General features: G+C 44.4%; 1 protein-coding gene across 8 annotated transcripts in view; it reads left to right on the forward strand.

Moving 5' to 3' along the window:
- Nucleotides 1-13039, forward strand: part of Der-2 (Derlin 2) — a 53067-nt gene extending 40028 nt beyond the window's left edge. For 5 of the 8 annotated variants that reach the window (XM_075684053.1, XM_075684055.1, XM_075684059.1 and 2 more), the window contains 2 exons: nucleotides 11752-11816; nucleotides 12851-13039. In XM_075684053.1, coding sequence (XP_075540168.1) covers nucleotides 11752-11816; nucleotides 12851-13008 — 223 coding nt within the window. In that variant the 3' untranslated portion in view covers nucleotides 13009-13039. Of the gene's footprint in view, nucleotides 1-9749; nucleotides 9898-11751; nucleotides 11817-12850 lie in introns of all 8 variants that reach the window. The other 3 variants (XM_075684057.1, XM_075684058.1, XR_012826555.1) reach the window with 2 other exon arrangements.
- Nucleotides 13040-21969: the final 8930 nt, after the last annotated feature.

The following is a 21969-nucleotide window of genomic DNA, read 5'->3' on the forward strand; positions in this document are numbered from 1 at the left end:
TACCTTTGTACAACATTGAAGGTCACATGCCATGCATCACATTTTGTGCTGACGGAATTTCATTCATAATCCAGAAGACTAAGCAATCATCTTGATTTGGCATTGATGAAATTAACTCTAAACTTGCAACAGTATTTACGAAAGAAATTGAAACAAACATTTCTTTACCTTTGTACAACATTGAAGGTCACATGCCATGCATCACATTTTGTGCTGACGGAATTTCATTCATAATCCAGAAGACTAAGCAATCATCTTGATTTGGCAAGTTTAGATCTGATTAGAAAATTATACGCCAGAATTTTTATGTACTGTGGGGTGTGACGCAAATGACACTTTAAAAAAACAGAGAGATCTGTTCGCTGATGATATGACCTTGGTGAAATGTGCGCGCCAGGAAAGATCGCTGGATAGGGTGATGCCAAAGTACTCCTAGGAGTGGACGTGTTGAACAGTGGAGTTAGAGATTACGTATGAAAAAATCAAAGGATTACGCTGGCGTTGAAACGAAATGAGTTTGCATTTAGTGGGATTGAGCTTTATTAGCCAAAGATTGCACCACTCCTGTGGACGGGTAAGGTCATTTTGGAGCACATTTTGATCAGGAAGGTTAGTAATTGTGCGGTAGATGACGCAATCATTGGCAAACATAAGGATATGGGAAGATGTATGGTTGGGTAGGTCGTTAATATATTGTTACGGTGCATTTGGACAGGACCATGCAGGCAAGAGGTAGACGAGGAGGAAGGGGTAGACTGTCTCCTGGAGCTGTGACCTTTGTACCAGCCTGTGCCATTACCGCTAACTTTTCCACATGTAAATAGTTGTAAATACATTTGTGCATCGGGCTTCCTCTTCGCAACAATATATTAGGAACAGAAGGGGTGCGAGGACGGACCCTTGGGGGACGCCCGATGTTGCTGAGAAGGAGCTAGAATGTTTATTTTTAATAGAGACGAACTGAGAACAGTCAAGAAATTCTGAAATCCATTCGAGAATGTGAAGGTGCAGGTTCAACGTCAACACGCTCATCTGCTTGTTAACAACGCCAAGCTTTAGTAACAGGCGTTTGTGGGGTACTTTGTTGAATGCTTTAGCGAAGTCCAAAAATATTGTATCAGTCTGAAGGTCAAGATTGGAATGTAAGTCATGAATAAATATTGCCAGTTAAATTTCACAGAATGAAGTTCATGAAAACCATGCTGGAAACAATGAAAAATTGTTTGTGTTCAGGAAGTGCATTATGTGAGAGTAAATGACATATGTTGCATGATTTTGCATGGGACGCTTGTTAGTGAAATGAGGCGGTAGTTTAAGGTTGATTGTTCCCTGATTTGTGGACCGGAACGACCTTTCCCACTTTCCGGTCGTCTGGCAAAATTCCTGTTTCTAGCAACAGTGAGAATAGCATTGAGAAATACACTGCCATAATTTGTTTAGTATTTTTTAAAAGTTCGGAGTTAATTTCGTCTACGCTGGCCGATGACGAAAGTTTCATTTTGTTGGTGAGAGACGAAATGCCAGCAACTGAGAAAGTCACTGGGGCCATCGTTGGTAACGTTGTAGTAGGTGGCGTAGGAAATCTCAAATCAGCTTCTTTAGTAAACACGGATGAGAATGAGATGTTAAACATTTCAGCACAATGAGCGTCGCTCGCCTTCTCGCCATTATCATTCGTAAATGTAATGTCGTGTGTCGGTTGCGGGTTTATGACTTCCCAGAATTTTCTATGGTTGCTTGTTAGAATTTTAGGTAAGCCACTGTGATAAATGTCTCTTTAGCATTTCGAATTGCAATACGCGTATTCTGCAGCATAGTACCTATCCCATGCGTACGCACTTCCATTAAATTTCGCATTATGAAAGAGACATTTTTTTGTTTTCTTGTTTTTTAAGCTTTGTGAAAACCATCGTTTGTTTTTATTGGCAAGGAAGTTTATCTTGGAGATGAATTTATTAGCTTAATTATTTTGTCCTTAAAAGATAAGCCACTTATCATTAAGACTTCTGGAATCGAGACTGAATTCAAACCCAGGCAGGAACTGTCTTTGTTTGGGAATCGAGACTGGATTCAAATGCAGGCCGGAGATATCTTAGTTGCTTATTAATTGCGTTATAATTGGCCTTGTACAAATGAATTGTCTTGCTGAAGATGTGGCGTGTTTCAGGCAGGAAATTAAATGAAGTGTGAATTAATTTGTGATCACTCATTTCACATAAGTATGCGATAGATTTTAAGTTTTCAGGGTTGTTTGTAAGTGTTGGGTCTAAAATGTTCAAAGGTTCAGTAGTGATGCGTGTTGGTTTAGTTACCAGTTGGCTAAGGTTAAAGTTCAGGCAAACATGGACAAATTCCCTTGCTTCAGTATTTCCCGTGATTGGTGATGTTTGATTCAGCTGCAGTCAATGTTGGGGAAGTTGCCATAGAGGAGAATATGTGCGACGGGGTGTTGATGAGCGAGCTGAGATCACGGGCGAGGGGGCCATATGCCAAGTATTACTGTTTCGGGTGGAGCACGGCACATTACCCATAGTGATTCAAGTTGTGAAGTAATGCTGTTAAGAGAGCATGATAGCTCTTTGTTAGTCGTCATGAGTACGCCTTCGCCAAGTGAGTTTCTGTAGTCATGACAGAAAATATTAAACATTTGGCAAGTCAGTCAGGGCCTCTGTATCTTAAATGTTGTCAGTTAAGCCTCTTTTCAGTCAATATCAATATGCTGCTGCCAGATGACTGCAATAGATTACACAGGAGCATGTGCTTAGGAAGAAAACTAAGTATGTTAGTATAAAGTACATATAAGGAAAGGTTCTATCTAGCGTTTGTACGAGGCTGTTGGCGTGCTTGCCGACGGCGTACTGATTCCTATGAAATCTCTGACAATTCCTGCTGCATTGTCAGAGATGTGTCACGGCGATTCAATGTGCAAGGTCTTGAAACGCAATGAAAATGGTACAGATTTGCTCCTAATGAAGGTGACGAGCTTCTTTCGTGCAGTTCGAACAGGACGAGTAAAATCTTTGCCAATGCTGAGGTTAGTGCCTTCTAGTTTCGGGCCGTTTGAAAGAATAGATTCTTTAGTTTTAAAGGATGAAAGTTTCACTATTATGGGTCATTTGCGGTTAGTAGTGCGCCGCCATATGCGGTGCGCACGCTCTATATCTTTTGGTTCAGTTGTAAGACCAGGGCGTTCATGGCAGCGGTGAATTATTATTTGTTCTAATTGAGCATATGTGTCCTTCCAATTAGTGTCCGGAACAGTGGTGTAGCCAGAAATTTCGTTTGAAGGGGGGGGGGGGGGGGAGGCTCACATTGGCAGTTCGGCCTCCTCAAGAGGAAGCTTTAGCTCATGAGCTCCTATCTAAATACATGTAGAACGAGAATTGGTTTTTCTCGGCAACCACTGCACCAAATTTGATGAGGTTTGTTGCATTTAAAAGAAAAGCGTAAATTCTAGTGACTGTTTGTTTCGAATTTTTTAGTTAGGTTGTCAATTCTTTATTAATAATTGTCAAAAATTTAACATTTCCAGAAAGCGAAACTATCCAGGTTAAAACTAACTCAACAATGAAAAATGATATCACAAATCTGTGAAGTGCACCTAATAGTGCATCTACAGCGGACACAATTGATATGTTACAAATGAATCTAAAAAAAAATTAGTATTATGGAAATACGGCTTTTGCAGAACCCTTGTGCACAATGTAACCAATTTGCGTAAGATAAAAACTATAAAACATATAAAAAGATATAAAAAGTGGAATTTGTCCGCTTTGATTGTTATAGTAGATGCCGTTTACATAACGGCGATATCTGTTCTTGATGCAAACCTATTAGTTTGTAAGCATCGTGCTTCTATTTCTTTTTTCAAACTTTCGAATTCTTTAAAATATAAGCAAAAAATGCACGCCCTAAATCGAAATTCCGCTTCCAACAGGCACTAGAATTCAACTTTCTCTCTCAAATGCAACAAATTTCATAGAAGCGATCCAGGGGTTATCTCAGAAAAGCGTTTCTGCGTTTTACGTGTATCTGAATAGATCGTGTCGACATTGGGCCCGAGCTAAAGCTTCCTTTTAAGCAATTTGTTGAGGGATCAAATACATGAATAATAACTGTATTGGCATTGCCAAAGATGCTGCAAGCGAATTCTTGAACGCTGTGCACTGTCAGAACAAGTAAAATAGTTTTTTTTATTAAAGAATATACTCTTATGGTGCCGAAAATTGTGCCCAGAGTAATTGATATCAATGCTTCCATGTTTTTGTCTATTCAATAAGTAAAGAAAATATCACACCAACTTAGAACTATATCAGTTCAAAACCAGCAAAGCATTGTACACCGCTGATATGAAAAATGTAAAGGTCATGAAATGAACAAGTTGAGGACAAATATGTTAACAAAACTTTGTCATTCAAGAACCTTGTCTACATTCTTGCACACATGCAACGACCAGTGAAAAATCTCAATGACGCTGTCATTTGCTCCAATGTATTACGCACGACAAGCTGTCACCGGTCCTGTATCGTGAGTAATTGCACCGAAATTATAGTCGCAACAGAGAGCATGCATAAAAAGCAGGAGTTCTGCAAAATATACGAGGGCGAGTCAAATGAAAGTGATCCAATGCGAATATATGACAAACGGAGTACTTTATTTAAAACTAGGCTCCACGAGCAATCGGGTATTTGTCCCATTGACTACCGAGTCGCGTGATTCTCGTCCCGAAAAACTCCTTGGGTTGCTGCTCCAAAAAGCCTGCGACTGATTCTTTCACGACATCGTCCGAAAAGAATCTGGTTGCCTTGTGCTGTTTTTTTTTTAGTTGCCCCAAAATGTGGAAGTCGCAAGGCGACAGATCTGAGCTGCATGGCGGATATTGCAGCGTTTCCCACTTTAACTTCGCCAGTTTTATATTAACCACATCAGCGACGCGGGGACGGGCATTGTCGTGCTACAAGATGACCCCATTCGTCAATTTTCCACGTTGTTTGTTCTTGATTGCGACACGTAGCCGGTCCCGCGTTTCACAATATCAGAAAAAATTGATAGTCTCTCAAGATTTAGCAAATTCTATCAGTAATGGCCCCTGACGATTGAAAAAAAAAAAGTCAACAACACCTTTCCCGTGGAAATGATGGGCTTTGCTTTCTTGGGGGTGGTGAATGCGAGTTTTTCCACTGTAATCTTTGCCGTCGTGTTTCAAGCTCGTAGTAGTGGCACCATGGTTCATCCCCGATCACAATTGCAGACAAGAAGTCGTCACCCTCATTGTGATACTGGATCAGATCAGTCAAGGCAGCGCCGAACTTCTCCGTCTTCTGGCGGTGGTTCACAATCGCGGGCATCCATTGTACGCACAAGAGCCGATAACCAAGATGTTCATGAATTATGGCGTGAACAGAACCCTGACTAATGTTCACACGCTCGGCCGGTTTATCGATGCTTATCCTCTGTTCATGTCTCATCAGCTCATCAACCTTTGCAATTTTGTTGGGGGTGATTGCATGGTGGCTTTGGCCCGGTCTTGGATCGTCTTTGCAACTTTCACGTCCTTCTCTCAACAGTTTGCTCCAACGCTTCAGTGGCCAATGAAATGCAATGTTCAATGTACACGGCAGCCATACGGCGACTAATTTCCTTTTGACGAAACACCTTCAGCTGTCAAAACATTCACATCACCCCACTGCTCAACTTCTGAAGTGTCCATTACGTTACGCAACCATGTTCAATCCAGTGTTCTTGAGAGCATTAAAGAACATTTACCCTCACATCTGGTGTCACTTTTGTAAATGAAAGGTGCCTGTGTGCTATGTGCATGCCTCGCAGATAATGAACCGAACCATTATTGCGTGCGGTGGATAGACACACTTTCATTTGACTGGCCTCGTACATTAAAAATGCGAAGATACAATGGAATATACAAATGCGAAGATACAGATTTATAAAGGGCAAAAAAATGGCACTGGAAACAAAGATCGCTGCACATATACACAAAACCTCGCAATAAGATATTTAAATATACGTATAAGTCTCCAATAAATCTACGTATCTAAGAAAAGTCTCTGTATATAATGCATCAAATAAGGCAAATAAGCATGTTGCGCAATCACAGATTCACAGAATCCTAGATCCCGCCCCCATTCCATCCACTCTCCCCCGATGTATCTTGTGCGACGGAAGGCGGCGCGCTTCCTCCCCGCTTTTCTCCTTTGCGCACACAATGACTGAGCCACCATTGTTGGCCCGTCCATGCCACCACCCCCCTACACTTTCACTCGCACATACAGTATGTGGCGCGCGGTCCCGATGTTATCGCCTTTGGACTTTGTACAGAAAATGAGGGCGACGACAACGGCAGGAATGCGCTCGTAGCGTCCGTATAATTGAATAATATAATAAGAGTATCTGGCAAGTGAAGCGTCCCGTGGCTCATTGCTTTCCTTTCCGCAATAGAAGTAATGAAATCGAACTTTCACCATGCGACAATTCGCTGCGCCACAACGTCTTTCTTTTTTTCTTCTGTGGGGCGGGGTACCGAAATGAAGAAACGCAAAGTATATCCACAATCGAATGCCTACTTTGGGCCCCTAATGTGGCTACCGAAGGAATATCGAAGAAAACGTGAGACATTTGGTCCACCAAGAACCATGCACATACTGCTTGGTGTCCTACACCGGCTAGACAAGGTTTCCGGAGATGTTGCTCTCAAGGGAACGCGGTGCAATCCGTCAAGTCCCCCCAGTGATGGTGGCGAGTGACCATTATTCCCTTTTTTCATCTGCTAGCCAGAAAGCGTACAAAACTCTGCTAGGCGAAAATCCACTCGGCCAGAGAAAACCTTACGCGCACCGAACTGTGCCGCGCGGTGGTCGGGGCAACATGAGAAAAACGCATGCGCTCTGGCTGGCTCTGGCAGCCCGCGGGTAGGGTATAGCGGGAACGAAAAAAATTGAAGAGGCTCAATGTGTCCTCGTGAATAAAAGTCAAAGTAGAAAAAATAAATAAGAACGCAGCTACCTTTGCTGGCTTTAGTGTCTTGACATGGATGCTTTGGAGTAGGTGCAAAAAAGAAATTTGACATTTTTTGTGTGAGATGACTGCACAAATGAACCACCTCAACGCTTCGTCTCATCGGACCTCTCTGCGTGCTTTGTCAACTTGTCTGATAGTGTGTTGATTTGGCTTCCGTTATTGTATGTTCCAATGTAAGACATTAGAAAAGTCAATGCACCTTTGGCGTCCAATATTTATAGTAAAATAAAACCCACAAAGTTACGAAATTGAATATCTAAAGCACGACTTTGGAAATGTCAATGCACCTTTCACATCAAAAGTTTATGAGAACTTTATACCCATAAATTTCGCAATTGACATCCATGCGCTGCGTAGATTCCGCGGCCTCCGCAAGATGCCGTGGCGAGCCCGTTCACCATCAAAACGCCCTTGAAACTTTGTGCCCGGATGGGGCTGCTTGGCGTTATGTGACTCCCGTTGCATGGGTGCTGGCGCGAAATTCAGCCCAAGTTCGTAAGGTTCGCGCTGAAATGTCTTTTCGAGCTTGAAATAAACATTCTAGAAAAAATTCAGAATGATTTCCGGCATCGGGGATTGCTTGGGTGCATGGACAGCACGAAAAAATTTCGGGGGGGGGGGGGCTGAAGCCCTATAAGCCCCCCCCCTGGCTATGCCCCTGGTCCGGAAGACCGTAAAATATTAGATTGTTGCGCCCTGTATGGTTGTCGAGGTCATCATAATGCTCTTTTACATCACGCACACGGTGGGTTAACTGAACGGTCTCAGTGTTTATGGTGTCTACTTCTGTACGGAAGGTTAGATTCTGACAATGATATTTTAAATCTGCAATGCGTGCACTAAGATTAGAGATAGCTTGGAGGTTAGATTCTGACAATGATATTTTAAATCTGCAATGCGTGCACTTAGATTAGAGATAGCTTGGTTTGTGTTTATTAGCTGGGTTTTAAGACTTTGCAGCTCAGATGTTAGTGTCGACTTGCAGGTAGGTAACTTTTTCAACTCGTCAAGGATAACTTTGTCAGGACTAGGTCGAGGATAACTTTGTCAGGACTAGGGTTTGTCTCTATGTCCCCTGATAGCATTAGCGAAGCTTGCGTGACACATTCGGTAACAAGTAAATAGCAGCACTGTGGGCTGTGCAGCTGCACCAAACAGTTGATATTTTAGTAGGCGTGTGATTACCAACCTGCATGATCAAGAGGAACGGGTTAGTGGTCTGTGTAACGGTGCAGCCACGAAGCCCACAGCGCACTGGAAGGTGGTTGCTACTTTTTAGGCAGCACAGTTTGTTGTCGACGGTGGTAGGGCAGCTGGATTTGTCACGATGATCCATAGCAGAAGGGGAGGCACTGCCGAATGTTCTGAAGCATGTGCGACAGGAAGGGGGCAAACACAAAGTTTGCCTTCATTGGTAGCAGGCAGGTAGCTTGCCGGAGTGGTAGCAGAGGCTGCCAGTAGGGCAGAGATGAGCAGCTGAGGGCAGACATGAGGCGATGACATCGGCGAAAACCTGCAGGATCAGGATGAACGGGTTAGTGGTCTGTGTAGTGGCACAGCCGTGGAAGCCCACAGAGAGTAAGGAGGCAGAAAGTATAGAGGTAGGCTTCTGTTTAAAAGAGGGCATTTGAGAGAAAGGTGACTTCGTGATCCGCTTGCGAGCTCCACGCACCGCATACGACAGCAAAACTTGCCTGATATGTTCACAGCAGCGTATGCTACCTGCGGACTATGTTTTTCACCAAGCCCGAGGGGTTGTGCAGGGCCCCTTTATTAAGTGTGGCAACAACGGTTTATAGTGGAAACCTCCAGTTGCATATTACAGAGTTACACAGCTTGGATGGCTACTAACGAATCTCTTAATTTACTTCTGCATAATTAAAATTACTTTTATACAAGCATTGCACGGTGCATTTTCAATTGTGATTGAGCTCGATCGGGATTGGCTGCTTTTTCCAAGCTACGAAAGAGAGTTAATTGCAGTTAAGGAATTTGACCCCGATCAGGCTTGATCGTGATTGAAAGAGCTCTTCTAATGCCGGTGTTAAAAATACCGGTGTTGGAAAGATGCTTCCTAACTTTTCGGTGGTCCTGTTTGTTGCGTGCGGAAAATGTTGCTTGCTTGGGGAAATTGGTGGTAGGAGAAAGGGTTTTATGTTTTTTCAAGGTACTAAAGGTTTGCTTGAAGAAATTTATACATACGTGAAGCATTATGCTATCATTTTACTAGGGGTGTGTGAATACCGAATAGTAGATTTTGAATCGAATATCTAATCTACTCAAGAAGAAAAAGCCGAATATCGAATTGATTATCACAAAATTTAACACAAGCTTTTATAATTCCAAATTTTGTGCAAAAACAGTGTTGCACATGCTCAGGAGGCTAGTCACTTAACAAGAATCTTGCTTGCTATCAGTAATTTAGGTACCTCTGAATTGAGATGCATAGTAGGCTCTGCTCTTTTAAGTAGAACACCAAATTAGCATTTATCGGCACTGATAATGACTCTGTTGTATATGAAGGTCTGAAAAATATTCTTTTATCGATGGAATGTCTGCCGAATAAAATTAAGTGCTTTTTTTTCCCTCTGAAGCTAAAAAAAAATAGCAATGTTCTAAATACCAATTGGGTTTTCAGTTTAATAGTGGCCCACACTGTGCTTAATGGCAATCTTATATTGCCTAGAAAGTATTGTTTTCCTGTTTTCTTCCAGAACACAGGAGGGTGCTTCCATATTTGTAGCAGGTGGCTTCTGCGGTAGCTCGTGAGGCCAGTCTGCGTGACAGACGACAAAAAATTTACGTCACATCAGTCGGCACCGCCCCGCGCGGTCATCGGCAAGTTTGCGCATCCACTCGTGGGTCAGTACGCTGTCATAATATTTTCGAGCCCGCTGTGTAAATCCATAGCTTGTATTGTGACGGGTCGCTCGAAGCTATGAAAAGAGACCATTGTGCACCTACGAACGGTGTTCGGAACGAGGGGTCACCGCCATAGAGGTCACCACACAGTATTTTGCAAAGATTGCGGCTGTGAACAACAGTCATCCCTTGTACCCGCTTTCATTTGCGACATGGTTTATCGGCTTTCAGAGGATCGTGCGACTGCTGTGAATAGATTTACGTTGATTCAGTATGAAATGTCTGGCACAGCACAGAACTGTCGCCACGCTCAAGTTTTTCTTCGTCCACAGTGGGCAGTTTAATATCAATCATGGTAAATACATTTCTCCCAGTTTTTCCCGGCAGACTAGACATAGTCACAATCACGACCTGACACCGCAAGTTGCACCTTGCTAACCTTCTAAATAACTCGTTCTTTCCGCGAACCATCAGCGAATGGAATGCACCGTCTCCAAATGTTTTTTTTTTCGGAAAGTGGCCTTCCTGACTTGGAAAATCAAGTGTATAATTATGGGTAAACTTAATTGTTTGTTCATTGAGAAACCAAATATTAGATACTCCACTCGCGTATCGAATTATTCAAACGTTTAGTATTCAATTCCAAGTCGAATATTCGTACATTCGCACACCCCTAATATTAATCCATCTGTGGTACTGCTCATTGCAGCACTGTAATCTTTGTGAAATAAATGTGCCTGATGCAGCATTTTATTATGATAGCAATTACAATGGCACTTCAGGCGCATTTCCCCAGTCGTCGGCGTCACTGCTTGTACAAAGTGCAAGTGCGATAACCGCAGCCACGCACCGTGTGGGTGCAAGTGAAAATGTGCAAGCACGAGCAAGGGAGGAAGCACACAGTCTTTCATCGTGCGCAAGGCAGCAGAGAGGGGTTCTATCCAGCGGTGGTTGCGTATGGCGGTGCCTATTTTGAAAGCGATTTGCTGCGGGTATAGGTGGCTTTGTGTGCGTTCTCACCACTTGGTTCGCGTCTATGCGAGAGGCAGCACGCAGGGCAGTTGCTGCCGCTCTTCCTCACACCAGCGTTCTGACAGCGAGTGTCCGCGGTCATCGAGTGAGATCATGTTTGTCTGCGCGCATGTGACGCCATGCATGCTGATTTAGGTAGTAAGTGAACGTTAAGTTTATATGACCGATGAAGCTACTATCCTTACTTCATAGATGGGGGCGAAATGCAAAAACGCCTGTGTACTTAGATTTAGGTGCACGTTAAAGAACCCCAGGTGGTCGAAATTGCCAGAGTCCTCCACTACGACGTGCCTCATAATCAGAAAGTGGTTTTGTCAGTCAAACCCCATAATTTAATTTAATTTTTTATTCTTACTTCATATAGGTATCTAACAATTTGCTATCGCAATTGATGCCTTTCTGGTAGAACTACGACATTTTTTAGTGTTTGTGTTGCAGCAAAATTGCAAGGTATCTTTCAGAGTTTATTTTTGATAATGTTAAATGTATCTTTTCATCAGGTACATTTTTTCTGTAACAACTGGCACCTACTTTCTTAAACGCTGTCATAGTAAGGCTAAATATATGCATACAGTCACATTTTTATTGTGCTTCTCGTATATAGCTGTGCAATCATACCTGTGGCCACCTTTGTTCAATGCTCAAGTTGCCTATATAAATATGTATTCCATAAATAGGAGTGCCATGACTCTTCCAGCTAACCTGGATCGTTTGCACTGACGCATCAATAGCATACCGCAGTCAGTTTTGTGTCATGCCACATTTGTTTGCATTACTTGCCTATTTTGTTTATAATAATTATAATGTGCTTATGATTTGCAGCGATGCAACTAAAGAAATATCAGTATTACTGATGCGGCACAGTGGCCCCTCCTGTCCCCACCCAGGCAAGACACACTATCTGAACCAACTTGCTTTGCATTTGCAGTAGCGCTGACAGATGGCACTACCGCTATCATGCAGTGAAATCGCCTTTAGTGGCGCAGCTGCAGCTGACAATTACATCGAATTTATTAGCACGTAATAATGGTGAACAACCTCAGTGGCACAACGCATGTTACGAAATGAACTGTTTATTTGACAGACCTGTGCCCAGCAAAACAAGTAGCACTATGATAGCTTCGAGCACACTCGCTGGTCATTGAAATCTCATGTGTGGGTCAAGTGCGTCGGCTTTTATACATGACGCATCGAAGGTTCCAGAGTAATCACTAGTGCTTGCATATCTCCCAGAAAGTACAACACTATTTATGTCATACATACAATCTGATTACAAAGGTTTGGCAGGAACAAACAACGGATAGAATCAGTGATAACATTAGAGTAAGTTCCAAATAATGCAAGTGTGTCTTGCACTGATCAATAAATAACTTTAGTCTGTCAGAAGGTGAAATGAGGTCCTTGGAAGAAGGATGAAGAACATGGTAAAAGCAGCACAAAAATAATGGCAACACAAGGCAGAGAAATGCACAGGACAGGATTTTTCTGTCTTGTATCGCCATTATTTTTGCACTGCTTTTACCGTGAAGATCAACCAACCTGCCCAGTTTTACACTCTATTGAGGGATAACAAGTACATGTGTCCTTATTTGAACAAAGCAGGCAAGTAATGCACACACATGTAGCATTAGACTTAACCCACTGTGAAATACTACCTTTCATGAAATTTGAGTGCGAATGAGACAGTGCTTGCTGTAAGAGTCATGTATGCCTGGCACTCCTATACACAGAACATTTCGTTCACTGAATGGCAGATGTTGCTGAGTAGAACACACTCTCCAATTAGAATAATTGCAAAGAAAGCAGGGCCCTACCTTGGTGTGGCAATTAAATGCACTGCATGCTTCTTATCCTAATAATGTGCAGTAGCATACTACGTGAGGCACCAGCTCTCATTTAAGTGTCTCTCTTCCTCTTGCAGCAAGTACCTGTTTGAATCGCCAGCGACTGACCCTAACTACAACCCACTACCAGAAGACAGGCCAGGTGGATTTGACTGGGGGAACAACTGAGTTGGCAAAAGTGCTTCATTTTCCTTTCTCAAATGTTGATGCCTGCCCAAACCTGGAGAATAAATGAAGATTCTGTTTTTTTTTTCTTTTAAAGCTGCCATGTTGTCTTCTTTACTGGGGCTGTTCTCACTGTACAAATCAGCATGCTTATGCTGAAATTAGATGTTTAAGGGTCACAAGATGGTTGAAGTTCCTCTTATTTAAAATTTTTGTGGTATCTATTGCCATGCAGCAGGAGAGGAAAGCCACATTTCTTGAAAGCCTGCAACATTTATTTGTGACAGGAATACGTGGGCTGCTTGTGTGCATTCAATTCAGGGATATTTAACATGGCTGCAATTGACTTTAATGTATTGCTGCCCACAAGTTATAACCATTTACATAAAGTGTACTTGTCTGTTAAAGGGACCCTGAAACGGTTTCGTCGATTTTGTACAAACATGCTGAGTCGTTAGAGTAGGCCCTTCTGATCATTAATTGGTGCATCTAAGTGCTCCGCGTAAGGTGCATAGTTTATTATAAGGTTTTAAAACTGCACATCGCTGCCGATCGCAGCACACTGCTCGGCGGAATTTTCATCCGCCCCTACCCATATGACGTAAATCACCCAATTGACGTCAGTAGGGCGAGCTATTGATTGGCTGCCCAGGGTGCATCATGAATAATTTTTCCACCTTTATGGTGAAAAAATGATGTTCGTAATAGTTGGAATGTTAGTAAATTTGTTTCTATAAAAAGAAAGTAACAGAAAGAGAATGCACAAGAACAATTTCCTACTACACTTAAACACTTCTGGCACACAGCAAGCGTCATCTGCTTGTGTTACAACGTGCTCCGTTTTGACAAGAGCTCCACGGTCAGAGTCGGTCTTTTCACAAGCACTATGATTAGACTTTGTTGCATTGTGGACTGCAAACGTAGCTACTGGCAATATGTCAAGCTCCGACATCGTGTCCCTCTGCAAGGCACCAGACGAGCAGACTGGCTACAGCGCATCGGACTGCCACTGATCGATTGGCACCAGGATTTGTGTGTTTGCGGCCGTCACTTTACACCGGAAGATTACTTATGCAATAGTGTTTCGCGAGTCCGATATTAGGGTAAACGCAAGTGCAAGGGGCCAGGGCCTGGCCGTTTGACCGTGTTTCACGGGAGAAGCAGAAGGGCAAATGTGAATGGTCTGGATGGTGCAGCCATCTGGTGGCGCACAGCTCAACCGCACGCAGTATCAGTAACGAAATGTATTCTTCTTTGCTGCTGGTGTAAATTTTTTGCAGGAGTGTAATTGTTAACACATTGTTTTTGTAAATGTTTAAAATGTTTTACACTTGGTTAGAGCAATATTACTTCTTTGTTTGGCTGGTTCAGCTCTGCGCCAATGGGTGGCTGCACCGTGGAGGCTGATCAGGCAGCTCATCTGCGCTAAAGTTTCTTCATCAGCTTGAGTTTACGCCTCTATCCATCCTCTGGAACGCCCAGCTCGCCTGTGGTTACCACAATACCAGACACATTCGGTGCTGCGATACAATGCTCGCAACGCACGCTACTTCGATAGCTCTCGCTTGGGGTTGACTGCCAAGCAGCTGGCGGAGAGTTTAGAGAGGCTTCGCGCACTCGCTCCTAGAGAACCGGAAGTCGACGACACGACGTGCCATCATGACGCAGAGCCGGTAAAGGCGGAGCTTAGCCTCGATCACTCGGCAAACAAGTTAAGGAGAAAATGCATGACTATGGAGGAGGGTAACTTGTAATCATCCGTAGCTCTCTTAATATGAGATGCTTCACATAAATTGTGGTGCGAATGATTAACTTTAGCTGTACCCTACACGTCTACAAAATTTGTCAACCGTTTCAGGGGTCCTTTAAGGCTCGTCAGTTTTGCAATTCAGTTTATAACACAGACTTTGGCATGTTTTTCATAGAGGCAATTTGGCCATTGGCCTGACCCTTGCCTCTGTAGGTCAGAAATTCCAGTGATGGCCGTGCGTGTCATTCCAATTGTTAGTATGTGCACTTCACTAGATCCATGGTGGGAGAATAAAGAAATCGCTGGTTGCTGTAACTGGCATGTCCTTGACATTGTCACGTCCCTTTGATGTAGAACTCCTGTAGGGCAAAACTTGCTGTTTATGTGCCAAAAGAGAGTTGCATGGCCCATTATTAAAGAGAAATAGTGTGGTGCAGAGTGCACAAGAAAAAATAATCTGATTTTGCTTTCAATTTGACAACTCTGTGGAATTAGTGTAGTTCAGTTCCTTGCGTGTACATCACAACAGGTGGAGTCAATAACGGTGCGGAACCAATTTGTGTCTGTGATATATAGTTGAACCTCAATATAATGTATAATGGTTATAACGAAGTAAAAAAAAAATATTCTTGCAGCTGTTAGCAAAATATATATATGCTCGTAGCAAATATTGACTGTAACGAAGCTGTTTTTATGTCAGGTGTGACTTTGTTATAATAAGGTGTGACTCATAACAATACAAGTATTGTTACGGGCGCATGCTGACACAAGGAGTTTATCTACACTACTTACACGGAGGCAAAAAAGGGGGTCACAATCGGAAAGATGATGGGCCAATAGACACTACTTCGTCTGCTTTTCTTTGTCTGCTACACTGTTAGGTCATCGGAATGAGAAGGGGAAAGGTGGGGGCAATCATACCGTTAAAAGGCTCGTCAAGCGTAGTAGCGTCAAGGTTTTCAAGAAACGGCTGTGTTGCGTCAACACTCTGGGCCCGAGAGCCATGTGTGTGTAAAAGCAATGTACTGCCCAGCGAGATACCTTTGAGAAGCAACTGTGGGGTGCACGCCCAAAGTTAAGATAAAAATACATGCCCACTTCGCAGATACAGTCAAAGTGAAGGAGAGCTACACACTGCTTCAAAAGAGCTAGGGAAGGGCAGAACATGTAGTTGCTGTTGCAAACGGGTTCTGAGGTCAGCGTGACATAGGTGGTGTATCGATATGTGGTCTGGCAACTCGGGCCAGACTGATGAGTATAAAAAGGAGCACGCAACAATAAACACCAGCCTTGCCGTGTCAGCCTCGCGCTGTTAGTCGTCAATCGAAAATTGGTGTCAGAACTGGCTCGCCGCAGATAAGCGGCGCGTGCGTAGTGTACTTGTCGTCCAGCTTCGCCCGGAAAACTGAGATGGCAACGCTTCCGCGCCGCAATGGACTCGTCCTCTCAGATAACGCAGCCATAAATTGGAAAAAGTCCAAGCAGTGCATCCAACTATACTTCAATGCGATGGGCAAGGCCAGCAAGACGAGTACGGAAAAAGCTGCTGCATTCCTATACATTGCGGGCCAGGAGGCCATTGATGTGTGCAACACATTTCAGCTAGCCCCAGCAGAACAAGAAGACTACAATGTCATCATGCGAAAATTCGAAGAGTGCTTCACTCCTCAGCACAATGAAACACGTAGGAAAGATATGTTTTCTGTTCCGGCCTGCTGCAGCAAGATTAAACATTCAAACAATTCCTGAGAGACTTACAGATAGCAGTGCAGACGTGAAACTCTGTGGAATTAGTGTAATTCAGTTCCATGCGTGTACATCACAACAGCTGGAGTGAATAACGGTGCTGAACCAATTTGTGTCTGTGATATATAGTTGAACCTCAATATAATGTATAATGGTTATAACGAAGTAAAAGAAAATATTCTTGCAGCTATTAGCAAAATATATATATGCTCGTAGCGAATATAGGCTGTAACGAAGCTGTCTTTATGTTAGGTGTGACTTCGTTATAGTAAGGTGTGACTCGTAACATACAAGTATTGTTACGGGCGTGACCAACTCGTTTATGGGACGATAAGCTCAGATCCCACCCTTTAAGGGAAAAAAGATTTGAGCCTCTCCAAGGCTATAGATTTTTGCAAAGCAGCTGAGCTTGCAGTCAACTATGACCAAGTGTGGGACAAGAAAGAACAAACAGCAAAGGCCTCTGTCGTAGAGAAACGCGACCGAAGCAAAGATCAGAAAAAGTCCACCCGTCGATGCACCTATGCAACAGGTTCCACCCAGCTAGGAAGTGTCCAGCGTGAAAAAGGACGTGCAGAAGCTGCGGTAAGGAGAACCATTTTGCCGTTTGCCGCAGAGCGAAAAAAGTTAATGAAGTTGACCGTGAAGCATACGAAGAATGCGAAGACTCTGGGCATGACTTCCAGATTCTGGCTGTGCAAATCAGTGGCGTGGAAAATACGGTGGGTCGTGACTGGGAAATCTATGCAACAAGATGTGACATTCAAGGTCGACACTGGTGCGCAGGTGAACTTACTGCCTCACTCTCTTTTCACAAGGCTAAAAACAGCTGTGAGAGTATGCCCAAGCAAGACAACCCTGACAAGCTACGAAGCAAATGTGATTGAGCATTTCGGCACAGCATCGTTGCCACCTTGGCTGGGCAACAAGGAACAGTAGGTTACCTTCTTCATAGTTGAGAAAGGTAGGCAAGCGTTGTTGGCACTGTCAACCTGGGAATATTTCGACCTGGTGACACGCACTCATGCCATTTCAAGGCAGTCAAGTCTGGGAGAGCAGATGAAGGCAGAATTTCCACAGTTGTTCAAAGGACTGGGCTGTGCCAAGTATCCTTACAGGATCACAATGAAAGAGGGAGCCAAGCCGGTAGCAGTGCCAGCAAGATGTGCGCCACACGTGGGACAGGCCTCTGCATGAGGAACTGGAGTGCTTCAAGGTCGAAGGCATCATCGTGAAGATGGAGGAACCAGCAGAGTGGGTGAGTCCACTATAGTCATTGTTGAAAAGAAGGGCCAAGGAATTTGAATCTGCATGGATCCGCGGCACATAAACGAAAACATCAAATGAGAACATGAGCTTCCGAGAAGGGAAGATGTCCAGGCGGAGTTAACAAAAGCCAGGTGGTTCAGCAAGCTTCACCCAAATTGGGGGTTTTATCAAGTACTGTTGGACGACGCATCATCAAGAATTTGCATGTTCAGTACCCCGTATGGGCAATAGATTCATGAGACTAGCATTTCAATGATTTGGTCTAAGTTCTGCTACGAAAATATTTCACAGAGAAATCAGTGAAGCGTTAGACAGGACCTCGGCGTGCGGGTATACATAGATGATGTGCTGGTGTGAAGGCGACAAAAGCAGAGCACGACAAGCACGTAAGGGCAGCGCAGTGATACATGCCGCTGGTTTCATGCTTAACACGGAGAAGTGTATAGTTGGCTCGCAAGAAATCAAATTTCTTGGAGACGTAATCTCAAGCGAAGGAATCAAGCTGGATGAAGAACTCGTAAAATGTGTCGCCAACATGCCAACGGCAGCATCAAAGCAGGAAGTGAAAAGAATGCTAGGAGCAGTGACTTATTTCGGTAAATACATTCCTTGTCTGAAAAAACGGCGGCGCTACGCAGTTTAATGTGTGAAAGCGCGTTTTGAATGGAGCAGCATTCGCCAGAAAGAATGGAAAAATATTCGCACATTCACGTCGGAACTCGTCCTGGCAGTTTTTGACCCACTGAAACGAATCAAGATTAGCACCGACGCCTCCAGGAATGCGTTGGGAGCCGCGCTGATGCAGCGTCATGATGGCGGCCAGTTGCGTATGCGTCGCGTGCGCTCAGGAAATCGAAAGTATAGACCTTTTCATCGGGCGAGGAGGAAAGGGTGTGCGGCGAGACATTCCTCCTCTGGTTTGTGCGAACCGGCGCGGCGCTGCTTGAAAGTATTGCCATGCATTGCTGTCGCGTGCTGCGGGACGATTTCGAGATGTTTTAGATCGTACATTGTGAAATTTATGCAATGTCCGTTCATATAAGGTCGTCAGGGAAGCCTTTCGGTGCATCGGTAACTACAGTACGCGGAAATATCCTTTGGGGCCGCGAACATGTGAGGCGCATCGTCAGCCGTGGTGTGTCTGTGTTGTGAACTACTTGGGTATATCGGTTTTAATTTAACGAAGAGAACCGGCGTTTCTGTATTACGAGCATGAAATGGTAAATCTGCTCACTATCTGATCGCTTGGCGTATGGAGCAAGAACATCAAAGCCCATGCTCGTGTACGGCCAACCTAATTAAGGCAACCACGAAACATCTAGTTAAGCTGTAGGCGCTCTCAAATATTTGTGATACACCGGCATCGTTCTCATGCATGTCAAGTCTAGTAGGCTTGAAATCACTTAGGGGCGAGGACTTACGGAGTCGCCATCTGTCTGAAGCACCACCCTTGCGTAGTATGAGGTATCACGCGGCGCGCTCCTCATAGGTTTCGCTTACGGCGCTCAATGAAAACTCCATGCGGCAGCCCTCCTGGACATTTATGTAGGTACTCTCAAAACGAGGAAAGTTTTTGACTGTCGATATAATAATCATGGGCAAACTGAAATCACAGAATCGTTTACAGACGCTATTTCTTTACCGAATACGTACAGTGAACGCCACTGCACGCGATCGCCACGATATGGAGTCTCCCGAACCGGCTTCTTGCGTGAAAGGTAAGCAAACGCTGCGAGTAAACTATGTGAAATATGTTCTTATAGTGCGATGTCTGTATAACCAAATGGAGCGTAACAGAATGAAGCCTCAATGCAGCGATCGTACGGGTTCGCAGATGGTTCGCAGTGACCGACTGCGCGTCTGCATGCATGTCCGCGCACAATGTTTTGCTTTCGCTGTGAGCGAGTTTTCGCATCCTGCAGTGAGCTTCAGGCCGCAGCTTATGAGCATCTGACAATACAGTAGCAACCATTATTTTGCGTGGACGCTATCAGAACTGTTCCAAAATAATTTAGTTATAGAGACTTCGACGCCTACGGTGATTGTGATGTGCCGTGGTGACGATTCATTCTTTTTTTGTCTTCGAAATTCTTGAACATTTCAATATTATTTCTCAAGTGGCGTCGCACTGTATGTTTATCGGTCTTTGCGTGCGATTTCCCTCTGCTTCTTTTTCGTAATCCAGTGCGTACATAACACAAACATGACCATATGCCATGCCTTTTTCTAATGTGCGTCTTACCGCTCCCTTTCTGTTCCAGTGAACTTGCCATTACCTATCGTCAACAAGTTCATGGACCAAACCGTCATGACATTAGGCGGGCAGCGGGCGCGGGCGAGCGTCTCAGTGCGCGTTTTCTGCTACTCACTGAACATCGCAGTCCCGGCGCCGTAGCAAAAATCTTCCTCGCGTTTGTGCTTGCTGCATACCCAGTTGTAGCCGATGGCTGTCTGCCGGTTCCAAGTTTCCCGAGCCAAGCTTTGGGCAGCTCCTTGTCCTGCGGCTACATGTGAATAAGGCTGACACCGGGCTCCGTTGCGTACGTCCGGCACTGCGGCACCGAGCAGTAGCCTACCATGCTGCACTCCTCCAAAAGCAGCCAACTACCTATTATAGTGCTTTCAAACGCTGTCAAGGAAGTAGCCAAGGCGGGAAAACCTCACCACTTAATCAGAACCGCAGCGCAGGTGGGACTTTAAACTTTCGTTTTCAGTTCGCTTCGGCGCTTTGGAACCAGCCGACGCGGCCGTGATCCCTCATGTCACGTCACGCCGACGGTGGCGCCAGCTTTTCAAGTGGTGGAGCTCGTCCCCAATATGTATAAGCTAGCCTCCTGCATGAGGCCGACGGCGTTGCTCAACACAGCCATCACTGCGGTTAGTGAACCAGCAGTCCATGTATAAGCTATGTACTTCGGCATTGACTTATGGCCCTGTAAAGCCATAATATCAGAGAGGGATGGCAGAAAAAAAATGCGATGGCTATTTTTGAGGACAAAATTTCCGTAATACGTGTAAGTGCATCGTAGAGAACGGAAAGAACACAACCGAAAAAAATTTGGTTATTCCCCTTTCTCGAAAAAGAAAGACAAAACGGGCTAACGCTGCAGTACGACCTCGCATGCTCATGCCGCACAACGTTTATAGATCTATAAACGTTGATGCCGCATGCTTGGACCATGCGTTACGTATGTAGAACAAGTATATCTGTAATCCAGCACATACCACTGCTTAGGATGCTCGCGCAGTTCGTAAACGGTCGCTTTGCTGCACAAGTATAGTTCACACTGTAAAGTATAATCTTATTACTAATCAAACTATTTTATTCATGGGTGGAAACCTTATCTACCGTACCAAGTAGTCACGCAATGAATCTGCTGCTAACAGTTTGAATGCTTGTTGAAGTATAGCAGCACAGCTCCTATTGTAGCAGAACGGTAGCAACGCTGTTACGGTAGTCCTGTATGTTTCATTGCTCGTAAACCGCAGCTTAGAACCAGAGAATAATATTTCAATAAGGTCACATTAGTTCATGGAACTTTCAAAAAATACGCAATTGATCTCCGAGACTGATTGTAGGCTAAAACATGCGCGCACACGTCGCGCTGCGTGCTCCGTCCGCCTCAACGCCAGCATAAAGTCCGGCCATACCGACTTAAACCGCTTCAGTACGCCTCACAGAACTGTTGTCCACGTTGAAGACGCCATGTCATACTAAATAGACCGCACGAGCGCGTAAACAAACGCCAGAAACTACAGCCGAGCGTGTACTGGCCATGCAAAACGGAGCGCTCGCCCAAGCCAGCATGCCGACAGCCCATAGATGGCGCCACTGTGTAGCAATATGGTGGCGCTCATGGAAAAACGGCCACATTGAAAAGGAGGCGCTTGTAGTCACGTTTGGGTGCGAGAAATTTAGTGAGTTCATTATTGGCACCAAGGTTGCAGTAGAAACTGATCATCAGCCTCTGTTGGCGATAGCGATAAAAGGAACTCGGTGAAATGCCTTCTTGTCTGCAGTGATTTTTCTTGCGACTCGTGTGTTTTGAACTTACCTTACTGTTCGTGCCAGGAAAGAAACTGCCATTAGCCGATGCGCTATCTTGGATCCCAGTTCAAGACAACATTCGGCCAAGCGAGCTTGATGAAGACGCTGCTCATGTCCTGGCAAGCCTCGTCAGTGAAAAAATGCGAAGAAAGCTGCAGACAGCGACGCAACAAGACGAAGAGCTGAGGCAAGTCATAACAAACCTAGAACAAGGTGTA

This window comes from Dermacentor variabilis, chromosome 3 (genome assembly GCF_050947875.1).
Source record: "Dermacentor variabilis isolate Ectoservices chromosome 3, ASM5094787v1, whole genome shotgun sequence".
Classification (NCBI taxonomy): domain Eukaryota; kingdom Metazoa; phylum Arthropoda; class Arachnida; order Ixodida; family Ixodidae; genus Dermacentor; species Dermacentor variabilis.